General features: G+C 43.8%; 1 protein-coding gene across 2 annotated transcripts in view; it reads left to right on the forward strand.

Annotated features, from left to right (window-relative positions):
- The window catches only part of cdc7 (cell division cycle 7 homolog (S. cerevisiae)), a 72,870-nt gene that overhangs the window by 13,109 nt on the left and 33,780 nt on the right, over positions 1-25,981 (forward strand). For both annotated transcript variants that reach the window (XM_068036759.1, XM_068036760.1), the window contains exons 2-4: positions 10,832-10,949; positions 15,369-15,455; positions 24,515-24,650. In XM_068036759.1, coding sequence (XP_067892860.1) covers positions 10,841-10,949; positions 15,369-15,455; positions 24,515-24,650 — 332 coding nt within the window. In that variant the 5' untranslated portion in view covers positions 10,832-10,840. The remainder of the gene's footprint in view (positions 1-10,831; positions 10,950-15,368; positions 15,456-24,514; positions 24,651-25,981) is intronic.

A 25,981-nucleotide genomic window follows, 5' to 3' on the forward strand; every position in this document is an offset into this window, starting at 1 on the left:
TACCCATCATATTGGAGAAGAAATGAATGAAGATGCAAAATACATTACAAAAGTACCCTATAATAGTTATTTTTTCACTCTGATGCAGCTCTCCTATGGAAACCAATTTATGCCCCTTTGATCCTTACCTTTCGATTGAAGAAGGAATTTCTGTGATGCATTATTGTAAACTTTTTTAAAAATTCTTTCATGGGATGTGGGTGTCGATGGCAAAGCCAGCATTTGTTGCCCATCCCTAATTGCCCTTGACAACTGAGTGGCTTGCTAGGCCATTTCAGAGGGCAGTTAAGAGTCAACCACATTGCTGTGGGTCTGGAGTCACATGTAGGCCAGACCAGGTAAGGATAGCAGATTTCCTTCTGTAAAGGGCATTAGTGAACCAGATGGGTTTTTACGACAATTGATAGTTTCATGGCAACATTACTGAGACTAGCTTTCAATTCCAGATTTTTTAAAATAATTAATTGAATTTGAATTCCACCAGCTTCCCTGGTGGGGTTTGAGCCCATGTTCCCAGGGCATTAGCCTGGGCTTCTGGATTGCGAGTCCAGAATTTTTACCTTTACATTACCTCTGCGCTATTCTATTACTTGGGAAGTGGCTGACCTCTTTCCAGGCTTCTCCCTGTGCCAGTGCTGTTCATGGAGGTGTTCAAAAGTATCATGGGTTGATCATCGGAAAGATTAATTCCTTCCCTTTCTATACTTTCCTTGTACCTTCCCTTTTCTTTTGCCTGTGCTGATAGTTTTTAATCCATCAAGAATTTCTCTTGTGGAGTAATGTGAGCTGAACTGGTGTTTTACCACTCCAAGAATAGAGGCATGCTGGTGCCCTCTGTCACTGTACTGCCACAAGAGGTTTTATTTAATGTGTTTGATTAAAAACATCTTTAACAAAGAGTAGTTGAAGGCAAGTTTATTTTTTTTAATAAGTTGTTTAAGAAGTTCTTTTTCTTTTCTTTGGCACATGTCCAACATAATTCATTGCCAATCAAAATGAAGAGATTGTATAGGAAGACAAAAGTCACGTGTTGAGGTTGTGCAACATTATTTGTTTTTCTTTTCTCTAAAGGAAAACTTCTCATGGGTTTCAAGCCTTTGGCCCATCGCCCAAGGTATGTGGAGGGGAACTGTTACACTGCTGTCCCTTTTGAAGGCCGTTTAGTTATTCTAAAATCTTGATTTGGTTTCACAACAAATACTGTGATTAGGACTTTCAAGAAATTTCAACCTTTGCACCAGAAGAAGTTGGGATTGATGTAATATTTGCCCATTTATACCTATATCGATATATATAGGATGTACTTGTGCAATATGCCCCAAAAAGTGGGTTGGTAGCATAACGTATCAACAAAACAATACATGCATTGCATTGTAATGCTATAGGTGTTGAATCAAAGTCAGTACTGGCAAATATGACGTCTTTGCAGTTAAGTCCCTGATGTATTTTTCATTGTCTCCCCCCTGTACAGACCTGTTTCCAAGGCTTAAAGAAATAACGGTCTTGCCCAGAGTCTTAGCTAGGTGAGGCAGCATATGGCCTGCCTCTTTGTGGCTGTTTGGGAGAAGGTCAGCTGGACGCTCTCGCTCTCCCATATATTTGGGGAGTGATATATTCTGTTGGAGAGAAGTGAAACTAATTTTTGAGGTGAATCTGGGTCACTTTGTACCTAGGGTTGAATGTGGCGCAGGCTGCTGGGATAAGAATCTTCGCTTTCACTGTCAGCTTGTTGTGTGAACTTAATTGTAGCAGTTTTAACGCAGAATCAAAAGTGCAAAAAGTTATACTTAATTGACAATTTCAGGCAGGGTCAAAATGCTGCCTGGTGCGGGAAGTGAAATTCACTCAGTGGGAGATGCTTTTCTGAACTTGGCATTGAGACATATTGAGGCAGTGCTGAGAGAGATTTACTCTAACTTTTGTGCCACATTTCCCCCATTTCAGTGTTTGATGCTGATACTTGATGGTAAAAGGCTACAATTTAACTACATTATAGCTTTCACTTTAAGGCATTCCTGCTTCAATTCATTTCAGCCTCTAATGAGGGCTAGAATAAACTGACATTGAAATTCCCAGTAGTAAATGGCATGCCTGATAAGTTGGCTTTGCCAGCCAATTATTTTTACAGTTGAATGCACTATTATTAGATCACATCAAACACTTAGATGCATTAACCTGTTATTTTTCTAACACTTCCTGGTTAAATGTGCCTTCTGTGTCTTTTAGAGTACTCCACTCATGTCACATTGACTGAACTTCAGCTGTACAATTTCAATTTTTCAGCTGCTATACTGGAAACTGTAACTAATAAAACTATCGATCAAAAATGCATGCAGTCCAGTTGGTGTAACACTATTACATTGGCATTTAAGCTAAGTTATCCCAGAGAATTGTCTGTGTTTCAAGTTCCAATTGAGGGCCAGTTTGGCCATCCATATCTGGGGAGAGGGAAAATGGAGAAAGAACAATCATTGACTGTTTTGCCTATGCATACCTTTTACTGGGATCAATTAAGTCTATGCCACGAGATCTGTGAATTGTATTGTGGGCAAATGAGCATAGAGCTTACATGATGTGAAGGTGGGCAAGTCTTACTTAGAGTGCAGGGGTCCCCTGGGTTCATCTCCCTATCTAACAGATTTTCCACTTTGGATACTGTTGGGGGAGATGGCTCTTGCTGCATTCCCCTGAGAAGCTAAGTCTGGGTGGCTCAGCTGCACAGAAGGGGAGGAAAAGTAGTGGAAGAGCTATAGTGATAGGGGATTCTATGGTAAGGGGTACATATAGGCGTTTCTGTGGCCGCAAACGTGACCTCCCTGGTGCTAGGGTCAAGGATGTCACAGAGCAGCTGCAGGACAATCTGAAGGGGGAGGATGAACAGTCAGAGGTCGTGGTACACATTGATACCAACGACAGGTAGAAAGAGGGATGAGGTCCTGCAACAAAATTTAGGGAGCTAGGTAGCAGATTAAAAAGCAGGATCTCAAAGGTTGTAATCTCTGGATTACTCACGGTGCCACGTGCTAGTGAGTATAGGAATAGGAGGATAGAGCAGATGAATGCGTGGCCGAGGAGATGGTGCAGGAGGGAGAGCTTCAGTTTCCTGGATCACTGGGTCTGTTTCTGGCAAAGGTGGGACCTGTACAAGTTGGACGGGTTGCACCTGAACCGGAACGGGACCAACATCCTTGCTGGGAGGTTTGCTAGTGCTGTTGGGGGGTGGGGGGGGGCGGTTTAAACTAATTTGGCAGGGGGATGGGATACCGAGTGGAGGTACAGTAGGGGATGATGCACAGTCAAATCTAAAAGAGAAACTGAGTCTGTCTGGAAGACCGAGCAAATACAGACCTGTTGAGGCACAAGTGAAAAATGCAAGGCTGGATTTCATCTATTTTAATGCAAAGAATCTTCGTAGTAATTCAGATGAATTGTGGGCGATGATTAGCACATGAGATTATGATATTGCTGTCACAGGAACATGGTTGAGGGAGGGGCAGGACTGGCAGCTTGATATTCCAGGGGATAGAATCTACAGGCGAGACAGTGGAGCGGGTAAAAGAGGAGGTGGCATTGCACTGTTGATCACGGAGTCAATTACTGCAGTAAGGAGAGATGATATCTTGGAAGGTTCCTCAAATGAAGCCATATGGGCAGAACTTAAAAACAAAAAGTGGGCAATCACTTGGCTGGGAGTGTACTGCAGGCCTCCAAACAGTCGGAGGGATAGAGGAGCAGATATGCAGGCAAATTTCAGAGGTGTAAAAGTAATAGGGTATTAATAGGGGCTTTCAACTTCCCCATTATTAACTGGGATAGTCTTAGTGCAAAAGGCTTAAAGGGGGCAGAATTCTTAAAATGCATACAGGTGAGCTTTTTGAGCCAGTACGTTGAAAGTCCTACAAGAGAAGGTGCAGTACTGGACCTAAACCTAGGGAATGAAGCCGGACAAGTGGTAGAAGTGTCAGTGGGGGAGCATTTCGGGGATAGTGACCATTATTCTGTAAGATTTAAGGTAGTTATGGAAAAGGACAAAGATGGACCAGAAATAAAGGTACTGAATTGGGTGAAGGCCGATTTCAATTTGACAAAACAGGATCTGGCCAAAGTGGACTGGGAGCAGCTACTTGTAGGAAAGTCTACATCAGACCAGTGGGAGTCATTCAAAGAGGAAATAGTGAGAATTCAGAGCCAACATGTACCCGTTAAGATCAAGGGTAGGACCAACAAATCCAGGGAACCCTGGATGTCAAGGGATATAGAGGATTGGATCAGGAAAAAAAAGAAGGCTTATGGCAGATTCAGAGCATTGAAAACAGCGGAGGCACTAGAGGAGTATAGAAAGTGTAGAGGTACTTCAAATTAAGTAATTAGGAGAGCAAAGAGGGGACATGAAAAAACACTGGTGGTCAATATAAAGGAAAATCCCAAGGCGTTTTATAAGTATATTAAGGGCAAGAGGATAACCAGGGAAAGAGTAAGGCCTATTAGGGACCAAAGTGGCAATCTGTGTGTGGAGCCGGAGGATTTAAATGATTACTTTTCATCTGTGTTCACTATAGAGGAGGACGATGTAGGTGTAGAGATCAGGGAGGGGAATTGTGATATACGTGAACATATTCGCATTGAAAGGGAGGAAGTGTGAGCTGTTTTAGCGGGCTTATAAGTTGATAAATCCCCACGCTGAGATGTATCCCAGGCTGTTATGTGAGGCAAGATGGTGGGGGCTCTGACACAAATTTTCAAATCCTCTCTGGCCACAGGAGAGGTACCAGAGGATTGGAGGACAGCAAATGTTGTACCATTATTCAAGAAGGGTAGTAGGGATAAACCAGGTAATTACAGGCCAGTGAGTCTAACATTGGTGGTAGGGAAACTATTGGAAAAAATTTTGAGGGATAGGATTAATCTCCACTTGGAGAGGCAGGGATTAATCAGGGATAGTCAGCATGGCTTTGGCAGAGGGAGATCGTGTCTAACTAATTTGATTGACTTTTTCGAGGCAGTGACTAGATGTGTAGATGAGGATAAAGCAGTTGATGTAGTCTATATGGACTTCAGTAAGGCTTTTGACAAAGTCCCGCATGGGAGATTAGTTAAGAAGGTAAGAGCCCATGGGATCCAGGGCAATTTGGCAAATTGGATCCAAAATTTGGCTTTGAGGCAGGAGGCAGAGGGTGATGGTCGAGGTTTGTTTTTGCGATTGGAAGCCTGTGACCAGTGGTGTACCACAGGGAACGGTGCTAGGACCCTTGCTGTTTGATTTAGATTTGATTTAGAGATACAGCACTGAAACAGGCCCTTCGGCCCACCGGGTCTGTGCCGACCATTAACCGCCCATTTATACTAATCCTACACTAATCCCATATTCCTACCGCATTCTCACCTGTCCCTATATTCCCCTACCACCTACACTAGGGGCAATTTATAATGGCCAATTCACCTATCAACCTGCAAGTCTTTTGGCTGTGGGAGGAAACCGGAGCACCCGGAGGAAACCCACGCAGACACGGGGAGAACTTGCAAACTCCACACAGGCAGTACCCAGAATTGAACCCGGGTCGCTGGAGCTGTGAGGCTGCGGTGCTAACCACTGCGCCACCCCGGCACAGTGTACATGAATGATTTAGACGTGAATATAGGAGGTATGATCAGGGACAGAACATACCCGGGGATGGTGATGGCAGTGTCTGGGACATTGTCTGTAAGGTATGATTCCGTGAGTATGACTATGTCAGGCTGTTGCTTGACTAGTCTGTGGGACAGCTCTCCCAACTTTGGCACAAGCCCCCAGATGTTAGTAAGGAGGACTTAGATGTGAATATAGGAGGTATGATCAGTAAGTTCGCAGATGTCAGGAAAATTGATGGTGTCGTAAATAGTGAAGAGGAAAGCCTTAGATTTCAGGACAATATAGATGGGCTGGTAAGATGGGCGGAGCGGTGCAAATGGAATTTAATCCTGAGAAGTGTGAGGTGATGCATTTTTGAAGGACTAATAAGGCAAGGGAATATACAATGGATGGTAGGACCCGAGGAAGTACAGAACATCAGAGGGATCTTTGTGTACTTGTCCATAGATGACTAAAGGCAGCAGCACGGGTAGTTAAGATGGTTAAGAAGGCATATGGGATACTTGCCTTTATTAGCCAAGGCATAGAATACAAGAGCAGGGAGGTTATGATGGAGCTGTATAAAATGCTAGTTAGGCCACAGCTGGAGTACTGTGTACAGCTCTGGGCACCACACTATAGGAAGGATGCGATTGCACTGGAGAGGGTGCAGAGGAGATTCACCAGGATGTTGCCTCGGCTGGAGCATTTCAGCTATGAAGAGAGATTGAAAAGGCTGTGGTTGTTTTCCTTGGAGCAGCAAAGGCTGAGGGGGGTCATGATTGAAGTATGCAAAATTATGAGGGGCATTGATAGGTTAGATAGGAAGAAACTTTTTCCCTTAGCGCAGGGTTCAATAGCCAGGGGGCATTGATTGAAGGTAAAGGGCAGGAGGTTTAGAGGGGATTTGAGGAAAACATTTTTCACCCAGAGGATGGTTGGAATCTGGAATGCACTGTCTGAAGGGGTGGTAGAGGCAGGAACTCTCATGACGTTTAAGAAGTATTTAGATGAGCACTTGAAACGCCATAGAATACAAGGCTACGGGCCAAATGCTGGAAAATGGGATTAGAATAGTTAGGTGCTTGATGGCCGGCACAGACACGATGGGCCGAAGGGCCTATTTCTGTGCTGTATAACTCTGACTCTATGAGAATGCTTGTACACAGGTCATTAACAAAACTGATTTACAGGAAAAGCTGTAAAATTGGATATTCTGTATTAATATTCGCTCTGGGGCCCATCGAACCCTCAAGAAACAAAGTTGAGTGGGTTATATAGATTTGTAAAATCCTCTCCATGTACTTCCAGAACTAAATATTCTTGAAAGTATCAGCATTCTTCCTTATGTCCTTTTTTTTCCCTGAATGTGTCCCATCAAGGTGTTTAGATTCGGAAAGTTGCATTCTGATAGCAGGGAAAATAGACTGATCATGTACTAAATGGGGAGATGGTGGCAAAGTGGTAATGTCACTGAGCTAGTAATCCAGAAGCCTGGGCTAATGCCCTGGGGACATGGGTTCAAATCCCACCATGGCAGCTGTGGAATTTGAATTTACATAATTAATGCATTTAATACATTTCCTTTAGGGAAGGAAATCTGCCGTGCTAACCTGGTCTGGCCTACATGTAACTCCACTCAGTTATCGAGGGCAATTGGGGATGGGCAACAAATGTTAACCTTGCCAGCGATGCCCACATCCTATGAAAGAATAAAAAATACCTAGCAGAAGATGAAAAAGAAAGACCAAAAATTCTACAGTAAAAGCAGAAAATCCTGCAGGCGTTCAGCACGTCAGACTGCATCTGAAGAGAAAAAATATGCAGGGCTACAGGGACAAGGCAGGGGGAGTGGGACTAGCTGAGTTGCTCCTACACAGACCTGGCCCAATAGCATCCTCCTGTGCTGTAACCATTCTATGAAAGAGGAAGATGGGTGGGTGTTGTGGGTGTGCCCCATCATCAGAAATGGGTTATACCTGAAATGTTAACAAGTTTTTTCCTCTGGGTGCAAACTGACCTGTGTGTTGCCAGCCTTTCGTGCTTTTGCTCATGCTGGGAATGGGACACTTTCCCATTTCACACACATGGGACTGGATTTTTTAAAAGTCTGCTGGAGGTAGGAACGGGTGCGTGCGTGATTTGAAGATCGTGTTCTAGGAGGTCGGCACTTCTCCTGCCACCTCCGGAACATGAAGCCCTTTTTAAAGGGATGCCGAGAGGGAGGCGATGGCAACCCTCCACTCCTCCAATTAAGTGCTTGTTGAGCTTTTGTGGAGCTCATTAACAGGTTTACCAGCAGCAGTTTGGGATTTTAAAAGGAAGGGCATGGGGCGAATGCCATGTCTGGAACATGGGAGGATTTAGAAATGCAGAGGACCATGAGGGCTATAGGAAGGTCTGACTAACATGATGCAGAGGTCCTAAATAAAACGTAGCTGTTTCAGAAGTGCCACAGAGTAGCCATTGTTGGAACTGTAAGACTTGGTTTTCCCCGTGGTGAGAGATAGGAATCTGGAGAGGGACATGATGCCGCTGGCTTCACTGTGGCAGCTGGGGTTGGCAGGGGAAAGCCTGGTGAAAGCACAAACCCAGCTGAGCAAATTCAGATGGGAACAGGCTACGCTGACATTGGACAGAGCAGCCAGGATGAGCTATAGCAGGAGACCAGAGAAGCACAGCAAGGGGCCGCAAGGAGAAGGTGCTGCCCAAGAGTCAGCGACCTGCAAGTGACAGAGTGCCTGTGCCGTAGGGGGCTGTGCCTATCCAGGCAGATGGTCTCTGAGCTGTGTTCTGATCCACAGTGAACTGAGTCCTCACGGCCCCCATGACAGTCCCTTACCTGCAGCCATCAAGGTCACTGTTGCCCTGCATTTCTATGCAACTGGGTCATTCTTGGGATCAGCTGCAGAACTAGGTGGCATCTCGCAGTTGGCAGCTTATCATGCAATCAGGCATGTTACCAGTACCATATTCAGGAGGGCGGAGGACTACATCCACTTTGACACAGATGGGCCTGTGCAGGCACAGAAGGCATTGGGTTTCACCTCTATCACTGGAACCCCCAGGTGCAGGGCATCATCTATTGCGCCCATGTGACCATTAAGGCATCCAACGATCGGCCAGTGCGATTCGCTCCCTCAATGTCCAACTGGTCTGTGACCACAACAAGAGCTTCCTTCATGTGTGTGCTTGCTTTCCTGGCAGCTTCCATGACTCCTTCATCTGCCAGTCCAGGCTGCCTCAGCCCCCAAAGTGTGTGGATGAATCCAAAGGGACAATGGAAATCCTTTTGAAGAGAAGGCTACTGACCCCTTTATGGGAGCCCCAGACAGAGGCAATGCAACCAATGCCACCTGCTCAGCAGACCAGCAATTGAGCAGGCCATCAGGCCTCTGAAGTGATTTCGGTGCCTGGACCGATTGGGTGGTGCTCTCCATTACCCTCCTGTAAGAGTCTCTGTCATTGTGGTAGTCTGCTGTTTTCTCCATAGCATAGCCCTCCAGAAAGGACAGTGAGGTCCTGAAAGGAGACAGTCATCAGGGGAGGAGGAGGAGGCGGCGGAGGGGGTGAATACTGAACAGAGAAGTGTCCCTGCTGCACAAAGAGGTGACTTCCTCCTGCCACCCTCTGGGAAGAGGACCTCTCTTCTCTCTCACGCTCTCTCTCTCATGGCCTCCAGCATTATTTTCAGGTCAGCATCAATGAAGTGAGGGCCTGCCCTGCCCCTAGTACCGGGACTCCAGCGTCCCTGTGACACTTCCTTCTGATGCAGTGAAAAGTTTTGGCACAAAACGCAGATCTGTCCTTCAGAACAACCAGCAGCGTCAGCATTGGCTGCCATGGGTTGTCTACATGAGCCCCACATTTAATCTGAACCATTTCCATTCTCAGCCCCACTGGCTCTAAGTAGATAGAAAACCTGTCTCCATACCCATTAAGGGCTTACCCATTTGAAAATCTAAACCTGAATCAGTTTCCTACCAGAGGCAAGTTTCTGACTTAACCGGACCCGTCTCCTGTTTCCTGCCTCTGTAATGAAAATCCAGCATTAAACACTTGTGGTTTGGGTCTGGTAGATAGAAAGTAAAGCATGCTCTAGTTTGCTGCAAAAAGTATGCCTTGGCTCAAACTCTGAAAGAGCTCCATTTTCCATTTCCTACATCAGTTATCCTGTGGCTTCTCTGAGTAAGATTGCCAAATTAGGGGTGGGTTTGAGCTGGGTTTCTGCATGCTAATTAGTGAGTTGAGATTAACCAAATCTCATTTCATCCCATCAGTGTAGTTTAGATTTGATTTTAGTTCTTTTATTATCTCTTTCATAACACCACAGGGACCATTTAGAGCCACACAGTTTTCATCGCTAGGAAGGTGCAGGATTATTGGGATCATGGGTTCAATAGCCCTTTTGAATATATACTTATAACTGGCAGAGCAATTCTGCCCAGCTGGAGTGCTTAAGTCCTGAGGAACTCTTGGCCAAGAACTGATTGAAATTCACATTCACATGTGGTAGACATTGCGCAAGTAATGAGCAGCCCTGGGACTTGAAGTTGCAGTGATCTGTTAGGGAAGCAGGTATTCCACTGGATCTGCCTTGCACTAATGCTATTCAGTGGGGCATAAAGTTTACACTTTTTTAGTTCTCCTCCCATTAAGGAACAGTTTCCCTGTGAAAGATTGGGGACACTAAAAATCAGAGTGACTACAGTACAATCGGTAGAATTTAATAATTGCTTTAAATTTAGGCTTTCTACTGTTTCTAGTCCTTTTTTTTTACCAAAACCTAATTCGTGAGGGGGAAGGGTAGCAGTTGATGTAGCTTCCTCTACTACGTGAGACTATTCCTCTTGGGCACTGTAACATAATTCTAGCTGCATAAAAAGCCCACCTCTTGCCAAAGAATAAATTATTTTCAGCCACACTCTGCTGCAAATTGTGCACCAAGGGCAAACTAAACAACCACAGGAAATTGAAATTGTACAGGAAGGAGCTGGGGGTGGAGTGGGGGGGTGGTGGGTGAGTGTGGGTTGCGGGGGAAGAAGTGGAACAAATTGAATTGTTGTTTCAGAGACCCAGGGTGTGTACAATGGGCTGAAGGGCTTCCTTCTGTGCTGTAAAATTGTAGCATTCTACTGTGCTTTGAAAAGGAATTCTGCTTTCCTATGAAAATTGTTTGTGTTAAGTTAGTTTCTAATTGTTGGCGTGCTGTTTTTTTTTCAGGGGAAGAATATGACGGCAACTTTGGACAACTTGACAAAAGATGCTTTCAATTTGCATCAAAATAATCAAAGAAAGAATGATTCTGGTAAAGAAAATGATGGTGGTTACAAACTTTCAAGTAAGTTCATTGCAGTACAAACAATGCATTCTGGTGCTTTTTAATTTTACACTAAAGCAAAATACCAATCTACAGGTTGTGCAGAACTCCAGTGCAACATTTAAGGCTAAAAGATCACTGTGATTTTCCCATTTGATGTGCTCAGCCTCGTAGAACTAACAACGAGAACAACTAAGTGGGTGAGAATATAGGCAACCTGATGACTATCAGCAGTGGTCAGTCAATGCTCCTTGACAGTGAGGGCTATTTTGCTATATGATCAACTGTCAGGGGTCTCCTGCTAAATGAAGGAGCCTTCATATATTGAATTGTTCCCATCTCGTAGTCAATCTGAGAAATGTGAAAAGTTCCTTTCAGGCAGAGTTGGGCTGAACTGCTTGAAATATGTCGTGATCTGTTTTTGACCAGTGTTATTCGTCTGCAATCTGCCAAAAGAAGGCAAACACACAGCTAACACACCACTGCACATTTTGACTTATTGGAGCTACATTCTGCCTGAGACAAAACATATGCTGTTCATCTCAGATAAGATGTATACACATTTTTCACACCAGCCTTACTTTTCAATATTTCACATATTTTTAAACTTCTCCATATTTGTCAAGGGCTGAGGTACCTATATAGAACAACTATAAGGTGAACATAAACCATACTGTGACTTGTAAAATCTGAATTTGTATTTTGTTTTTCTTTTTACTTTAGCCATTCTACAGATAGTGAATGTTAGAATATAAAGATAAAAGCTAATCCAGTTACCTGTAAACTCTGATGAACAGGTTATGCAAAACAAAAACTGAGCATCATTTGCAAGTATGTAACCTGTAAACTGTTCACAGTATCCAGTGTCAAACTATGTTTGCATAACCACACATTAACGAGTCATTTATCTAATATCACACGTTAATCTATGATGGTGTGAAACACAGAAGAATTAAAATAGAGATGATTCTGTTAAGTTAGCCACGGGTACATGTTAAGTTAGCCACGGGTACAGTCACTTTCAAGCTGGCAGAGAGCCACCCTGCTGTTTGTTTTTATTTCATAGGATATGAGTGTTGCTGGAAAGGCCAACATTTATTGCCCATCTCTAATTCCCCTTGAGAAGTGGTGAATTGCCGCCTTGAACCGCTGCAGTCCATCTGGTGTAGGTACACCCACGGTGTTGTTAGGGAGGGAGTTCTGGTTTTTGACCCTGCGACCATGAAGGAACGGCAGTGCAGACCCAAGTCAGGATGGTGTGTAACTTGGAGGGGAACTTTCAAGTGGTGGTGTTTCCATGTGGCTGCGGCCATTGTCATTCTAGGTGGTAAATGTCACGGGTTTGGAAGGTGCTGTTGAAGGAGGCTTGACGAGTTGCTGCAGTGCATCTGTATATGGTGCACACTGCTGCCACTGTGCACCGGTGGTGGAGGGAGTAAATGTTGAAAGTGGTGGATGAGATCAAGCAGGCTGCTTTGTCCTAGATGGTGTCAGAGCTAGTTGAGTGTTGTTGAAGTTGCACTCATCCAGGCAAGTGGAGAGTATTCCATCACACTCCTGACTTGTGCCTTGTAGATGGTGGACAGGCTTTGGGGAGTCAGGATGTGAGTTAGTCGCAGCAGAATTTCTATCCTCTGACCTCTTGTAGCCAAGGTGTTTATATGGCTGGTCCAGTTAAGTTTCTGGTCGAATGGTAACCCCCAGGGTGTTGATATTGGGGTATTCAGCAATGGGAATGCTGTTGTATGTCAAGGGGACATGGTTAGATTCTCTCTTGTTGGAGATGGTCATTGCATGGCACTTGTGTGGTGCGCATGTTACTTGCCACTTATCAACCCAAGCCTGGATATTGTCCTGATCTTGCTGCATATAAACACGGACTGTTTCGAGCATACGAATTAGGAGCAGGAGTATGCCATTCAGCCCCTCAAGCCTGCCCTGCATTTGATGAGATCATGACTGATCAGATTGTAGGCCTCAACTCTTTCCTGTCTACCTGCTATAACCTTTGACTTCCTTGTCAATCGAGAATCTTTCTAACTCGGCTTTAAAAATATTCAATGACACTGCCTCTAGTGCTCTGGGGAAGAGAACTCCACAGACTAACAACCCTCAGAGAAAAGATTGCTCCACGTCTCCGTCTTAAATTGTTTTAAAATTGTGTCCCCCGGTTCTAGTCTCTCCCATAAAGGGAAACATCCTTTCAGCATCCACCCTATCAGATCCCCTCAGGATCTTGTATATTTCAGTAAGATCACCTCTCATTCTTCTAAACTCCAGTGGGTGCAGGCCTAAACTGTCCAACCTTTCAGTATCAGGAGTCACAAATGGTGCTGAATACTGTGCAATCATCAGCGAACATCTCCATTTCTGACCTTATGATGGAGGGAAGGTCATTGTTGAAGCAGCTGAAGATTGATGGGTCTGAGGAACACCTGCAGCGATTATATATAAGCTGTCTTAATTAAGGTGGAGAACTACTTTAAATTTTAAAGAAACTTTAATTTTAAAAAAACAAACTCGGTGGGACCAATTATCAGTTGACCAATTCCCGTTGGGTGTAAGCAATCCCGCAACTGCCCGCCTGGTTGAATTGACTCAAGCAAGTTTGTGACCAGTGTACCAGAGACCTGAACCAGAGTTAAAGGATGGGAAGGCAGTGGCAGGGTTTGTGGGCTGCATGGGGATAGTCTGGCAGAAGCCTGGAAGAATTTTGTGGAGTCTCCTTGCCCCATAGAAAACCATTTTATTGAAAAAGTCATTATTTGTGCTGTTTTTAAGTGAGCTACAACAGTCTCTTTAGGGATTACTGCTTAGACCGTTCATGCTCTGCTTAGGACCCCAATTTCAATTTTGAAATGAGACTCTCTGCTCCTTTTGACAGCAGAGCTGGTCACCTGTTTCAAGGCCAGCTCACAATAGAGTTGGGTCCCTAAAGAGCAGGAGAGTTAAAAAAAAAAAAATGGCTGCCAACTGTGCTCCTTTTAGGATATAGCAACAGGAGCAGGCCATTTAGCCCCTCAAGCCTGTGTCACTATTTATTTTGTGGCAAGTAACTCAGCTCCTGACTGTCCAGAGCCTGTCCAGCATCTACAAGGCACAAGTCAGGAGTGTGATGGAATACTCCCCACTTGCATGGATGAGTGCAACTTCAACAATGCTCAGGTAGCTCGAAACCCATCCAGGACAAAGCAGCCCCCTTGATTGGCACCCCATCCGCCACCTTAATTATTCACTCCCTCCACCACCGGTGCACTGCAGCAGCAATGTATATACTGTCTACACAATGCACTGCAGCAACTTGCAAAGCTACTTCAACAGCACCTTCCAAACCCATGACCTGCTACCTGGAAGAACAAGGGCAGCAGAAGCATGGGAACACCACCTGTGAGTTCCTCTCCAAGTCACACATCATCCTGACTTTGGTCTGTATCGCTGTACCTTCATTGTCACTGGGTCAAAATCCTAAAACTCCTTCCCTAATAGGTCTGTGGGTGTACCTCCACCACACTGACTGCAGCAGTTCACAAAGACAACTCACCACTATCTTCTCAAAGGCATTTAGGGATGAGCAATAAATGCTGGCCTTGCTAACGTCATTCACATCTCACGAATGAACAAAAAAAAAAAATCCGTCTTTGCCCCATATTCCATTTGAGCGTGAAAGGGGCGGTACACAGATGAAAATTGCTGCCGTTATTTTTGGGGGGGTGGTGTTAGATTCCAACCAGAGGTCAAAGCTCTTCCTGAGCAATGGTTTAATCTTGTGTTGCCATTGGATAAAATTGGTGAGCTCTTGGCTAGGTTACTAGATGGGTCATTGTGATTGTTAATTTAGATAAACGTAGAGAATTACAACATCTTTTTAAATTGGCTATGGAGTGACGTTGCTGGTTGTTTATATAGTTGGTGGTCTAGACTGTCTTGCCTTCCAAACTGAAAGTTAACACGTCCTGATTGTGTATATCTAAGGGGCCTTGGAAGTAATATGGGGCATGGTAGAAGTGAGCAGTCTTGTAACACAAGTGGTAGTTTTTGTCTGCTCTCCAAAGCGTGCAGCTGCTGGTCGCAGTGCCGCTTGTCCTATGGAGTTGGCTGAATTTTGTCAGTTTGAGGTCAGACTGTTGTTTGGGACATTCTGAAATGAATGCATTGCCTTTTCAATTGCACTGATCTTCCAATTTTCCATACATTTAAGTGATAATATGTGTCACAAACGGTCTTCAGGGCATCTTGGACTTTGCACTGTCACGAAATTGGAAGAGAATGCTTGTGTAAATTCTGCAAGTGCTTTTTTAATTCAACCATTAAAATCTAGCTTCAGACTAACAAATATTTAAAGGGAAAATTCTGTGAAATGTTTAGATTTCTTAATACGGTAATGTACTTTGCAATATTCTGTGATAAATTATAATGACAATTTAACTGCTTGTTTTGTAGCGGAGATTAAAATGGATATTGACAGACTCTATGAAGTAGTACCTCAGCTATCCAAATTTTTTTTCATCGAGGATAAAATTGGTGAAGGTAAGTTTTGACATTTTAATTGCAAATACTTATAAACAGTAAACTCCCTTGCTTTTTGATCTTGATCTTTTATATCTTTTGATATTGCTTTCTTGCATGCCACAACGCAAATACTCTTCTTGTGTTTAGCTCCTAACCAAGCCTTTTATGGGAACTGCTTCAGAGATCACTTGTGAAGTAAGTCTACATCAGGATTTAGTTGAAGTATGGGCTGATGTGTTGGACTCTGGCAGACACATTGTAAAACAGACCTGATGTAGTATGATTCTTTAATATATCATGTCATACTTTAGAATAGATAATTTAATAGAATTTCAACATGCAATTCTGGCAGTGTAGCATAAGCAGAGAAAATGCATTCATAGTTACTGTGATTTTTCAGGTCATAAATCAAAATTATTTGTTTAAAACTGAAGAAAAGTGAACATCTAAATATACTGGTGCTCTCTTTTACCCACCTCAACAAGTATTCTTTTAAAGCACATAGCAGTCGCGCAACAGCCTTTTATTGCAACACTGATGTGCGGTGTGGTGTATCATGCTCAGAACTAATATTTTCTTTTAAGCTTGCATTATAAACAGTGTTACAAAAGGTCACCCAAACTGCAGACTTCTAACCCCAGATTATCGCTCAACTAAGCTGTCATCTCGCTCCCACCACTTTCAAAATCCTTATCCTTGCCTTCATCTTATATGATTTCCTCACTGGCTCGCACTCTTTATAAAATTTAGCTTTCCCAGAACTCTGTGGCCCAGTACGTTCCCACTGAAATGTTCTCCACACAATCGCTTTTGTCATTACCAAGCTCCAGTGGCTCCCCCATGTCCCTGTGATTTCTCATCCTGATTGTCAATTCTCTGGGATGCCTTATTCCACCTTATCTGTAAAATAATCTTCAGGCCCAAGTCGTGCCATCTGACAATGGATTGCTGCATACTTGGTTTGCTCAACTCTCAGATGCCTCCTTGTCCTTCGGAGTTCTCTTCTTTAATCACTGAGCTTGTTACCTTTGTTCCTATTTTCAAAAGCCTTTTTTCCCCTTACAAGAGAAATTCCTTCTGTGTTTGTTCCTCTTCCTCCTCTTAATGCAGAGATATGTTGTTTTAAATGGTTAAAATTGCAGTTGAACATTTCAATTATGGAGCATATGGATGTATCATTTAAATGGATTGGCAGTCTCTGGATTCAGAGTGTTTTTAATGTCTAAAAATTCATTTACAGAAGTTATTTTTGTTATAGAAGAATGCCAAAATCATTTTTTTTTATTTTTAAGAAGTGTATTTTGTTTTTCAAAAAAAAACTTGAAAAACCAGAAGCAATTTAAACCTTACTGACATCACATTGGAATAAAAGTGTGGAAATGTTTGTGGTCTCTTGAGCTCCGGTCGTCTTAATTTCTGAAATTCTCGGACTGTTCAGTAATAAAAATACAAGGCTGTTTTTGTTCTGTTTGTGAGTACATCTGAGTGTGGGCTACCTGGGTCTATGTGGATAGAGCTGGAGGATTTATAAATATCTCCGATCCGAGAATGTGTAACCACCTTAAATGTCCTTCATTAAAGTAGTTAGTTGGATTTGAAGTGCCTTGGGACATCCAAGTTACTTTTTTTTTATATTATAGAATCACAACTTATCTGTACATTTTGGTTTGTGTTTTAGTGGGTGTTTTCCCTAGTGCCCTGACCAATATTTATCCCTCAACCAACAACAATTATCTAAAAATACAGATTATCTGGTGCTTATCACCATTGCTCATTTTGAGATTTTCCCATCTACAACATCGGCTGTCACATTTCATGCATTACAACAGTGACTATATTTCAAAAGTGCTTCATTGGCCCTAAAGCACTTTAGGATGCCCTGAGTTTGTGAAAGATGCTACATAAATGCAAGTTCCTTCTTTCTTTTACTAATGGGATTCACATCTTCAGATGCCGCTGTTAAGTTCTCCTTGTTGCAACTACTGCAGTTACTGAGTTTTGCTTTGCAGTCTACCATCATACCAAAAAGAGTATTTTTATTTGTTTTAGTTTCTTTAAACTTGATTATGACCCTGAACACTCTTTCTGATAGCATCAGTTAACAAAGAGTTTTAAGTAAAGAAAAACTGACTTAAACCAATAGAATATTCTTGCCCAACTACTAGAAATTAGATTTAGGCATATTGTTATTGAATTTGGACACAATTCTCGCTTATTGCAGGAGTGTTCCAAATATCTTTTTTTAATGTAGGCTTCATGGTATGAATTGCACTAATACACAGTAGTCACACCTGGAATACTGTGTGGGGTTTTGGTCTTTATATTTAAAGATAAATATACTTGCATTGAAAGCAGTACATAGAAAACATAGAAAAATTGGAGCAGGAGTAGGCCGTTTGAGCCTGCACCGCCATTCAATATGATCATGGCTGATCATCCAAACTCAGTACCCTGTTCCCGCTTTCTCCCCATATCCCTTGATCCCTTTAGCCCTAAGAACTATATCTAACTCTTTCTTGAATATATTTAATGATTTGGCCTCAACTGCTTTCTCTGGTAGAGAATTCCACAGGTTCACCACTCTCTGGGTAAAGAAATCCCTCCTCATCTCAGTCCTAAATGGCTTGCCCCTTATCCTTAGACTTTAACCCCTGGCCCTGGACTCCCCCGCCATCGCTAACATCCTTCCTGCATCTAGTCTGTCCAGTCCTGATAGCATTTTGTAGGTTTCTATGAGATCCCCTCTCATTCTTCTAAACAGCAAAGGTTCACTAGATTGCTTTCTGGGATGCGAGCGTTGCCCTATGAGTAAATTTGATTTATACTCTCTGGAGTTTAGAAGAATGCTAGGTGATCTCATTGAAGCATACATGATTCTGAAGGGGCTTGACAGGGTAGATACTGAGACACATGAAAAACTATTGGCAGGTAAAATCAAAGAAAACCCAAAGATGTTTTATCAATACATTAAGAGCAAGAGGATAACTAAGGAAAGGGTAGGGCCTATGAGAGATGTACAAGGGAACTTATGCATGGATGCAGTAGATGTGGGCAGGGTTCTTAATGAGTTTTTTGTCTCTGTCTTCACAAAGGAGAGAGTTGATGTAGACATTGTAGTTCAAGAGGAGGATTGTGAAATATTAGATACGATAAGCATAATGAGAGAGGAAGTACTTGAGGGTTTGACATCCTTGAAAGTGGATAAATCGCCAGGGCCGGATGGATTGCATCCCAGGTTGTTAAAGGAAGCCAGGGAGCAAATAGCAGATGCGCTGAAGATCATCTTCAGATCCTCACTAGATACAGGAGAGGTACCTGAGGATTGGAGGTCTGCGAACGTTGTACTATGTTTAAAAAGGGTGCGAAGGGTAGGCCAAATAATTATAGGCCAGTCAGTCTGACCTCGGTGGTGGGTAAATTATTAGAATTATTCTGAGGGACAGGATAAACTGCCACTTAGAAAGGTACGGATTAATCAGGGATAATCATCATGGATTTATTAAGGGAAGGTCATGTCTTGCGAACTTGATTGTGTTTTTTGAGGAAGTAACAAAAAGGATTGATGAGGGTAGTGCAGTGGATGCGGTCTACATGGATTTTAGTAAGGCATTTGACAAGGTCCCACATGGCAGACTGGTCAGTAAAATGAAAGCCCATGGGATACAGGGGAAGGTGGCAGGTTGGATCCAGAATTGGCTAAGGGACAGGAAACAAAGGGTAGTAGTCGACGTATGTTTTTGTGAATGGAAAGCTGTTTCCAGTGGCATTCCATGGGGTTCAGTGTTGGGTCCCTTGTTTGTGGTGTATATTAATGATTTGGACTTGCATGTGGGAGGCATGATTGGGAAATTTGCTGATGACACAAATTATGGCCGTGCAGTTAATAGTGAGGCGGATAGCTGTGGACTCCAGAATGATATCAGTGGTTTGGTTGAGTGGGTAGAAAAGTGGCAAATGGAATTCAATCCAGAGAAGTGTGAGGTAATGCATTTGGGGAGGGCAAATAAAGCGAGGGAATACACAATAAATGGGAGGATGCTGAGAGGGGTAGAAGAAGTGAGAGACTTTGGAGTGCATGTCCACAAGTCCCTGAAGGTGGCAGGACATGTAGATAGAGTGGTGAAGAAGGCGTATGGAATGCTTTCCTTTATTTGCCGAGGTATAGAATACAAAAGCAGGGATGTAATGCTGGAACTGTATAAAACGCTGGTTAGGCCAGTATTGGGCCAAGACTACACCTTCTTCTGGCAGGGCAGGGATCCTGAAGAACCAAGACAGCATGGAGTGGGCTTCGCCATCAGAAACTCCTTGCTCAGCATGATAGAGCCTCCCTCAAATGGCTCGGAATGCATACTGTCCATCTGACTGCTCACCACCTCTGGTCCAGTACACCTACTCAGCATCTATGCTCCAACATTCTGCTCCCCACCTGAAGCTAAAGACCAGTTCTACGAGCAACTCCATAACATCATTAGCAGCAACCCCAACACCTATTCCTGCTGGGAGACTTTAATGCCAGGGTTGGGGCCGACCATGACTCATGGCCCTCCTGCCTTGGGCGCTGTGGCGTTGGAAGGATGAACGAGAACGGGCAGAGACTGCTTGAGTTGTGTACCTATCATAACCTCTGCATCACCAACTCGTTCTTTCACACTAAACCCTGTCAACAGGTTTCATGGAGGCACCCAAGATCACGTCGTTGGCACCAGCTAGACCTCATTGTCACAAGGCGAGCCGCCTTAAACAGTGTTCAAATCACACGCAGCTTCCACAGTGCGGACTGCGACACCGACCACTCCCTGGTGTGCAGCAAGGTTAGACTCAGACCAAAGAAGTTGCATCATTCCAAACAGAAGGGCCACCCGCGCATCAACACAAGCAGAATTTCTCACCCACAGCTGTTACAAAAATTTCTAAATTCACTTGTAACAGCCCTTCAAAACACTCCCACAGGGGATGCTGAGACCAAGTGGGCCCACATCAGAGACGCCATCTATGAGTCAGCTTTGACCACCTACGGCAAAAGTGTGAAGAGAAATGCAGACTGGTTTCAATCTCATAATGAAGAGCTGGAACCTGTCATAGCCGCTAAGCGCATTGCACTGTTGAACTACAAGAAAGCCCCCAGCGATTTAACATCCGCAGCACTTAAAGCAGCCAGAAGCACTGCACAAAGAACAGCCAGGCGCTGCGCAAACGACTACTGGCAACACCTATGCAGTCATATTCAGCTGGCCTCAGACACCGCAAACATCAGAGGAATGTATGATGGCATTAAGAGAGCTCTTGGGCCAACCATCAAGAAGATGGCCCCCCTCAAATCTAAATCGGGGGACATAATCACTGACCAATGCAAACAAATGGACCGCTGGGTTGAGCACTACCTAGAACTGTACTCCAGGGAGAATGCTGTCACTGAGACTGCCCTCAATGCAGCCCCGCCTCTCCCAGTCATGGATGAGCTGGACATACAGCCAGCCAAATCGGAACTCAGTGATGCCATTGATTCTCTAGCCAGCAGAAAAGCCCCTGGGAAGGACAGCATTACCCCTGAAATAATCAAGAGTGCCAAGCCTGCTATACTCTCAGCACTACATGAACTGCTTTGCCTGTGCTGGGACGAGGAGCAGTACCACAGGACATGCGCGATGCCAATATCATCACCCTCTATAAAAACAAAAGTGACCGCGGTGACTGCAGCAACTACCGTGGAATCTCCCTGCTCAGCATAGTGGGGAAAGTCTTTGCTTGAGTCGCACTGAACAGGTTCCAGAAGCTGGCCGAGCGCTTCTACCCTGCTGCACAGTGTGGCTTTCGTGCAGAGAGATCGACTGTTGACATGCTTGTCTCCCTTCGTCAGATACAAGAGAAATGCCGTGAACAACAGATGCCCCTCTACATTGCTTTCATTGATCTCACCAAAGCCTTTGACCTCGTCAGCAGACGTGGTCTCTTCAGACTACTAGAAAAGATCGCATGTCCACCAAAGCTACTAAGTATCATCACCTCATTCCATGACAATATGAAAGGCACAATTCAACATGGTGGCTCCTCGTCAGAGCCCTTTCCTATCCTGAGTGGCGTGAAACAGGGCTGTGTTCTCGCACCCACGCTTTTTCGGATTTTCTTCTCCCTGCTGCGTTCAAGTCCTCTGAAGAAGGAATTTTCCTCCACACAAGATCAGGGGGCAGGTTGTTCAACCTTGCCCGTCTAAGAGCGAAGTCCAAAGTACGGAAAGTCCTCATCAGGGAACTCCTCTTTGCTGACGATGCTGCTTTAACATCTCACACTGAAGAGTGCCTGCCGAGTCTCATCGACAGGTTTGCGGCTGCCTGCAATGAATTTGGCCTAACCATCAGCCTCAAGAAAACGAACATCATGGGACAGGACGTCAGAAATGCTCCATCCATCAATATTGGCAACCACGCTCTGGAAGTGGTTCAAGAGTTCACCTACCTAGGCTCAACTATCACCAGTAACCTGTCTCTAGATGCAGAAATCAACAAGCGCATGGGTAAGGCTTCCACTGCTATGTCCAGACTGGCCAAGAGAGTGTGGGAAAATGGCGCACTGACACGGAACACAAAAGTCCGAGTGTATCAGGCCTGCGTCCTCAGTATCTTGCTCTACGGCAGCGAGGCCTGGACAACGTATGCCAGCCAAGAGCGACGTCTCAATTCATTCCATCTTCGCTGCCTCCGGAGAATACTTGGCATCAGGTGGCAGGACCGTATCTCCAACACAGAAGTCCTCGAGGCGGCCAACATCCCCAGCTTGTACACACTACTGAGTCAGCGGCACTTGAGATGGCTTGGCCATGTGAGTCGCATGGAAGATGGCAGGATCCCCAAAGACACATTGTACAGCGAGCTCGCCACTGGTATCAGACCCACCGGCCGTCCATGTCTCCGCTTTAAAGACGTCTGCAAACGCGACATGAAATCCTGTGACATTGATCACAAGTCGTGGGAGTCAGTTGCCAGCGTTCGCCAGAGCTGGCGGGCAGCCATAAAGACAGGGCTAAAATGTGGCGAGTCGAAGAGACTTAGTAGTTGGCAGGAAAAAAGACAGAGGCACAAGAGGAGAGCCAATTGTGCAACAGCCCCAACAAACAAATTTCTCTGCAGCACCTGTGGAAGAGCCTGTCACTCTAGAATTGGCCTTTATAGCCACTCCAGGCGCTGCTTCACAAACCACTGACCACCTCCAGGCGCGTATCCATTGTCTCTCGAGAAAAGGAGGCCCAAAAGAAGGCCAGTATTGCGTGCAGTTCTGGCCACCACATTACAGGAAGGACATAATTGCTCTGGAGACAGTACTAAGGAGATTTACAAGAATGTTGCCGGAGCTCGAAAGTTGCTGTTATGAGGAAAAATTGGATCGGCTAGGATTGTTTTCCTTAGAACAGAGGAGGCTGAGGGGTGACTTAATAGAGATGTACAAAATTATGAGGGCGTAGACAGGAAGGACCGGTTTCCCCTGGCGTAGAGGTGATTTACCAGGGGACACAGATTTAAGGTGATTGGTAGAAGGATCCGAGGGGACATGAGGAAAAACTTTTTCACCCAGAGGGTGGTGGGTGACTGGAATTCACTGCCAGGAATGGTGCTGGAGGCAGAAATCCTCAATTCTTTTAAAAGGTACCTGGACATGCACCTGAAGTGCTGTAACCGGCAAGGCTGTGGACCAGGTGCTGGAAGGTGGGAGCTAACTCAGGTTGGGCAGCTACTTTTTTTTTTCCCAGCCAGCACGGACGCAACGAGCTGAATGGCCTCCTTCTGTGCTGTAATTTTTCTGTGGGTTCTAAGTTGTTTCCCCTGGCTGGGTAATCTAGTACACAGGGAAACAGCCTCAGGATAAGGGGTCAATCGTTCAGGGCTGAGATATTTCTTCAGTCAAAAGGATGTGAATCTTTGGAATTCTCTACCTACAAGGGTTGTGAATACTCCATCGTTGAGTATTTGTAAGGTTGGGATAGACAGGGGATATGTGGAGAACAGGTTCGAAGGGTTGTATGAACTACTCCTGCTCCTATTTCTTATGTTAGTTTTAAAGAGTGTGCAGAGGGACCTAGGGGTGCATGCACATAGTCCTTTGAAGGTGGTAGGACATATTGAGAGAGTGGTTAGCGCAGCATGTGGGATCTTGGGCTTCATAAATAGAGGCATAGAGTACAGAAGCAGAGAAGTTATGCTGAACCTTTGTAAAGCTCTGGTTAGGTCACAACCACAGTATTGCGTCCATTTCTGGTACCACTCTTTAGGAAGGATGTGTGGGTTCTTGAAAAGATGCAGAGAAGATTTACCAGAGTAGTTCCAGGGGTGAGGGATTTCAACTATAAGGAGAAGCCAGGGTTGTTTTCCTTGGAGTAAAGGAAATTGAGGGGAGATTTGATAGAGGTCTGCAAGATTATTACAGATTTAGATGAGGTAGACAAAGAAAAACTGTTCCCATTAGCTGATAGTACAGGGACTAGGGGACAAGATTTAAGGTTTTGGGCAAGAGATGCAGGGGGTTGTGAGGAAGAGCTTTTTTATGCAGTGAGCGTAATGCCCTGGACCTCGCTGCCTGTGAGGGTGGTGGAAGTGGAGACGATCAATGATTTCAAAAGGTGATTGGCACTTGAAGGAAATAAACTTGCAAGGCTACGGAGATTGAGTGGGGGAATGGGACTGGTTGGATTGCTGTACAGAGAGCCAACATGAACTTATTGGGTTGAATAGCCTCCTTCTGTGCCGTAATGACTGCTTTTATCAAAATCCACCTGCTTTTGCTGCACATATTTGTGAAAGCTGGGACAGAACCAGTAACTTTGGTGCCAAGCACTGTAAACTGCGCCGTTTAAGAACTCTGGGATTTATTTCTGGCATGCAAAATATGTGATATATTGCTTCTAGTGCTTCTGCTATCTATAATTTTGCATACTTTTGATATTTTATCTACAGTGTTTCATCTATAGGCATCTGGTTGTTTACTTGCAAAAATGATTTCAGAATAATTCAACAAGATGTAGTTATTTAAGAAAAAACTTCAGTTTTCGTTTTTTTGTAAGATTCATTATTTCCATCCTTCCTCAGGTACGTTCAGTTCTGTTTATTTGGCAACTGCTCAGTTGAAGTCAGGAATAGTAGAGAAGTTTGCACTTAAACATCTAATTCCCACAAGCCATCCAGTGCGAATTGCTGCTGAACTTCAATGTCTGACAGTTGCTGGGTCAGTATCAACACCTATATTTTACTGTTACTTCATCTGCCTGCTGATCTACGATGTGTAGAAGCTATTGACAAAATTTTATTTGTCCGACGGTTCTCTGAATAGCGGCCACTTAAGATCTTTCTCTGCCTAATTCTTTGCATCCAATTAACAATAATATGCTTTTACAGGAATGTAAGCAAAACAGTAAAATGGAAAAATGCATAACATTGGTTATATTGTAAACAAAGATATTTAAGGTTCTTCTCTATTGGTTCATTGAAAATATGATTCCATTAGAGTAATTCTTTTCCTCTGCTTCCCATTTGTATAAACAATGTTTTGACTACAGATTTGACTAAATAATTGTTAAAACTCCATGTATATGGTTCAATCGCTGTTAGTTAAAAAAGAATGGAATGCAAAATAATATACTGCAATCAAATGCACTTAATTTGTTTTGAATTTTCAAATATCTACGGTAAAGATACTCTATCCTAATCAAAATTTTCCTTTTTTTAAAAAAAGTTTATTATCAAGGTGTCTGTTAAAAAGAATAGGAACATAGACTAAAAACAAGACTGACAAATTGAGAATAGATTTTTCGTTTTCTCCCAGTTTCCCTCCATGCTCTCTTGAAGGGGATGATTTGTACTTGGTACAATTCCAATAATAGTTCTTTGCCCAATTGACCATTCTTGATGTATAGTCCTGAAAGGGAATTTGACAATTGAAGACACCTTAGTTAACCCAGATTCTATGGCTAATATCCTTTTTGTGGTAACTTTTAGTAAGTGTTGTTGGGTAATAATCGGGGCCAAGGACTCTTGGTTGTTTTTTCCTTCCACTCCATATCCTTGGGATGACAGTATGATGATTTGTACTGGCTGAAATGTTGCAGCAGGGATCAGCCAATGCACCACAAAGGGACTAATCCTAATATCACCTTTGGTGTGTTGTTGAATGCCACGTAATGTGCATTTACTCACTCAGCAATCACCTGTGCCTAATTTCACTTTTAAATCAAAATAGATTTAAAGACTTTTTTTTAAAAGTCTGGTTTTGGACATCACAAGATACAGTGGACCTCCACTGTATTACTCCATAATGTGGCAAGACGTAGATTGACAGCTACAGCAGCTACAGTCCCCTGAGTCTAGATAGAGTTTTTGATCCCCTCTCAATGGACAATTTAATGTGGGCCAGCCACTAAGTGGCACTGGCAAAGGCCCTCCAACTTGTTAATGATGTATATTATAGGCTGAAAAGAGGGAGGGGGAGAGAAAATATTGCCAAGTGGCCTTCAAACAGTTATCTTTTTGAAGCACTTTTTAAAGTCTTCAATCAGCCAT

Source organism: Heterodontus francisci, chromosome 8, assembly GCF_036365525.1.
Source record: "Heterodontus francisci isolate sHetFra1 chromosome 8, sHetFra1.hap1, whole genome shotgun sequence".
In the NCBI taxonomy this organism is placed as follows: domain Eukaryota; kingdom Metazoa; phylum Chordata; class Chondrichthyes; order Heterodontiformes; family Heterodontidae; genus Heterodontus; species Heterodontus francisci.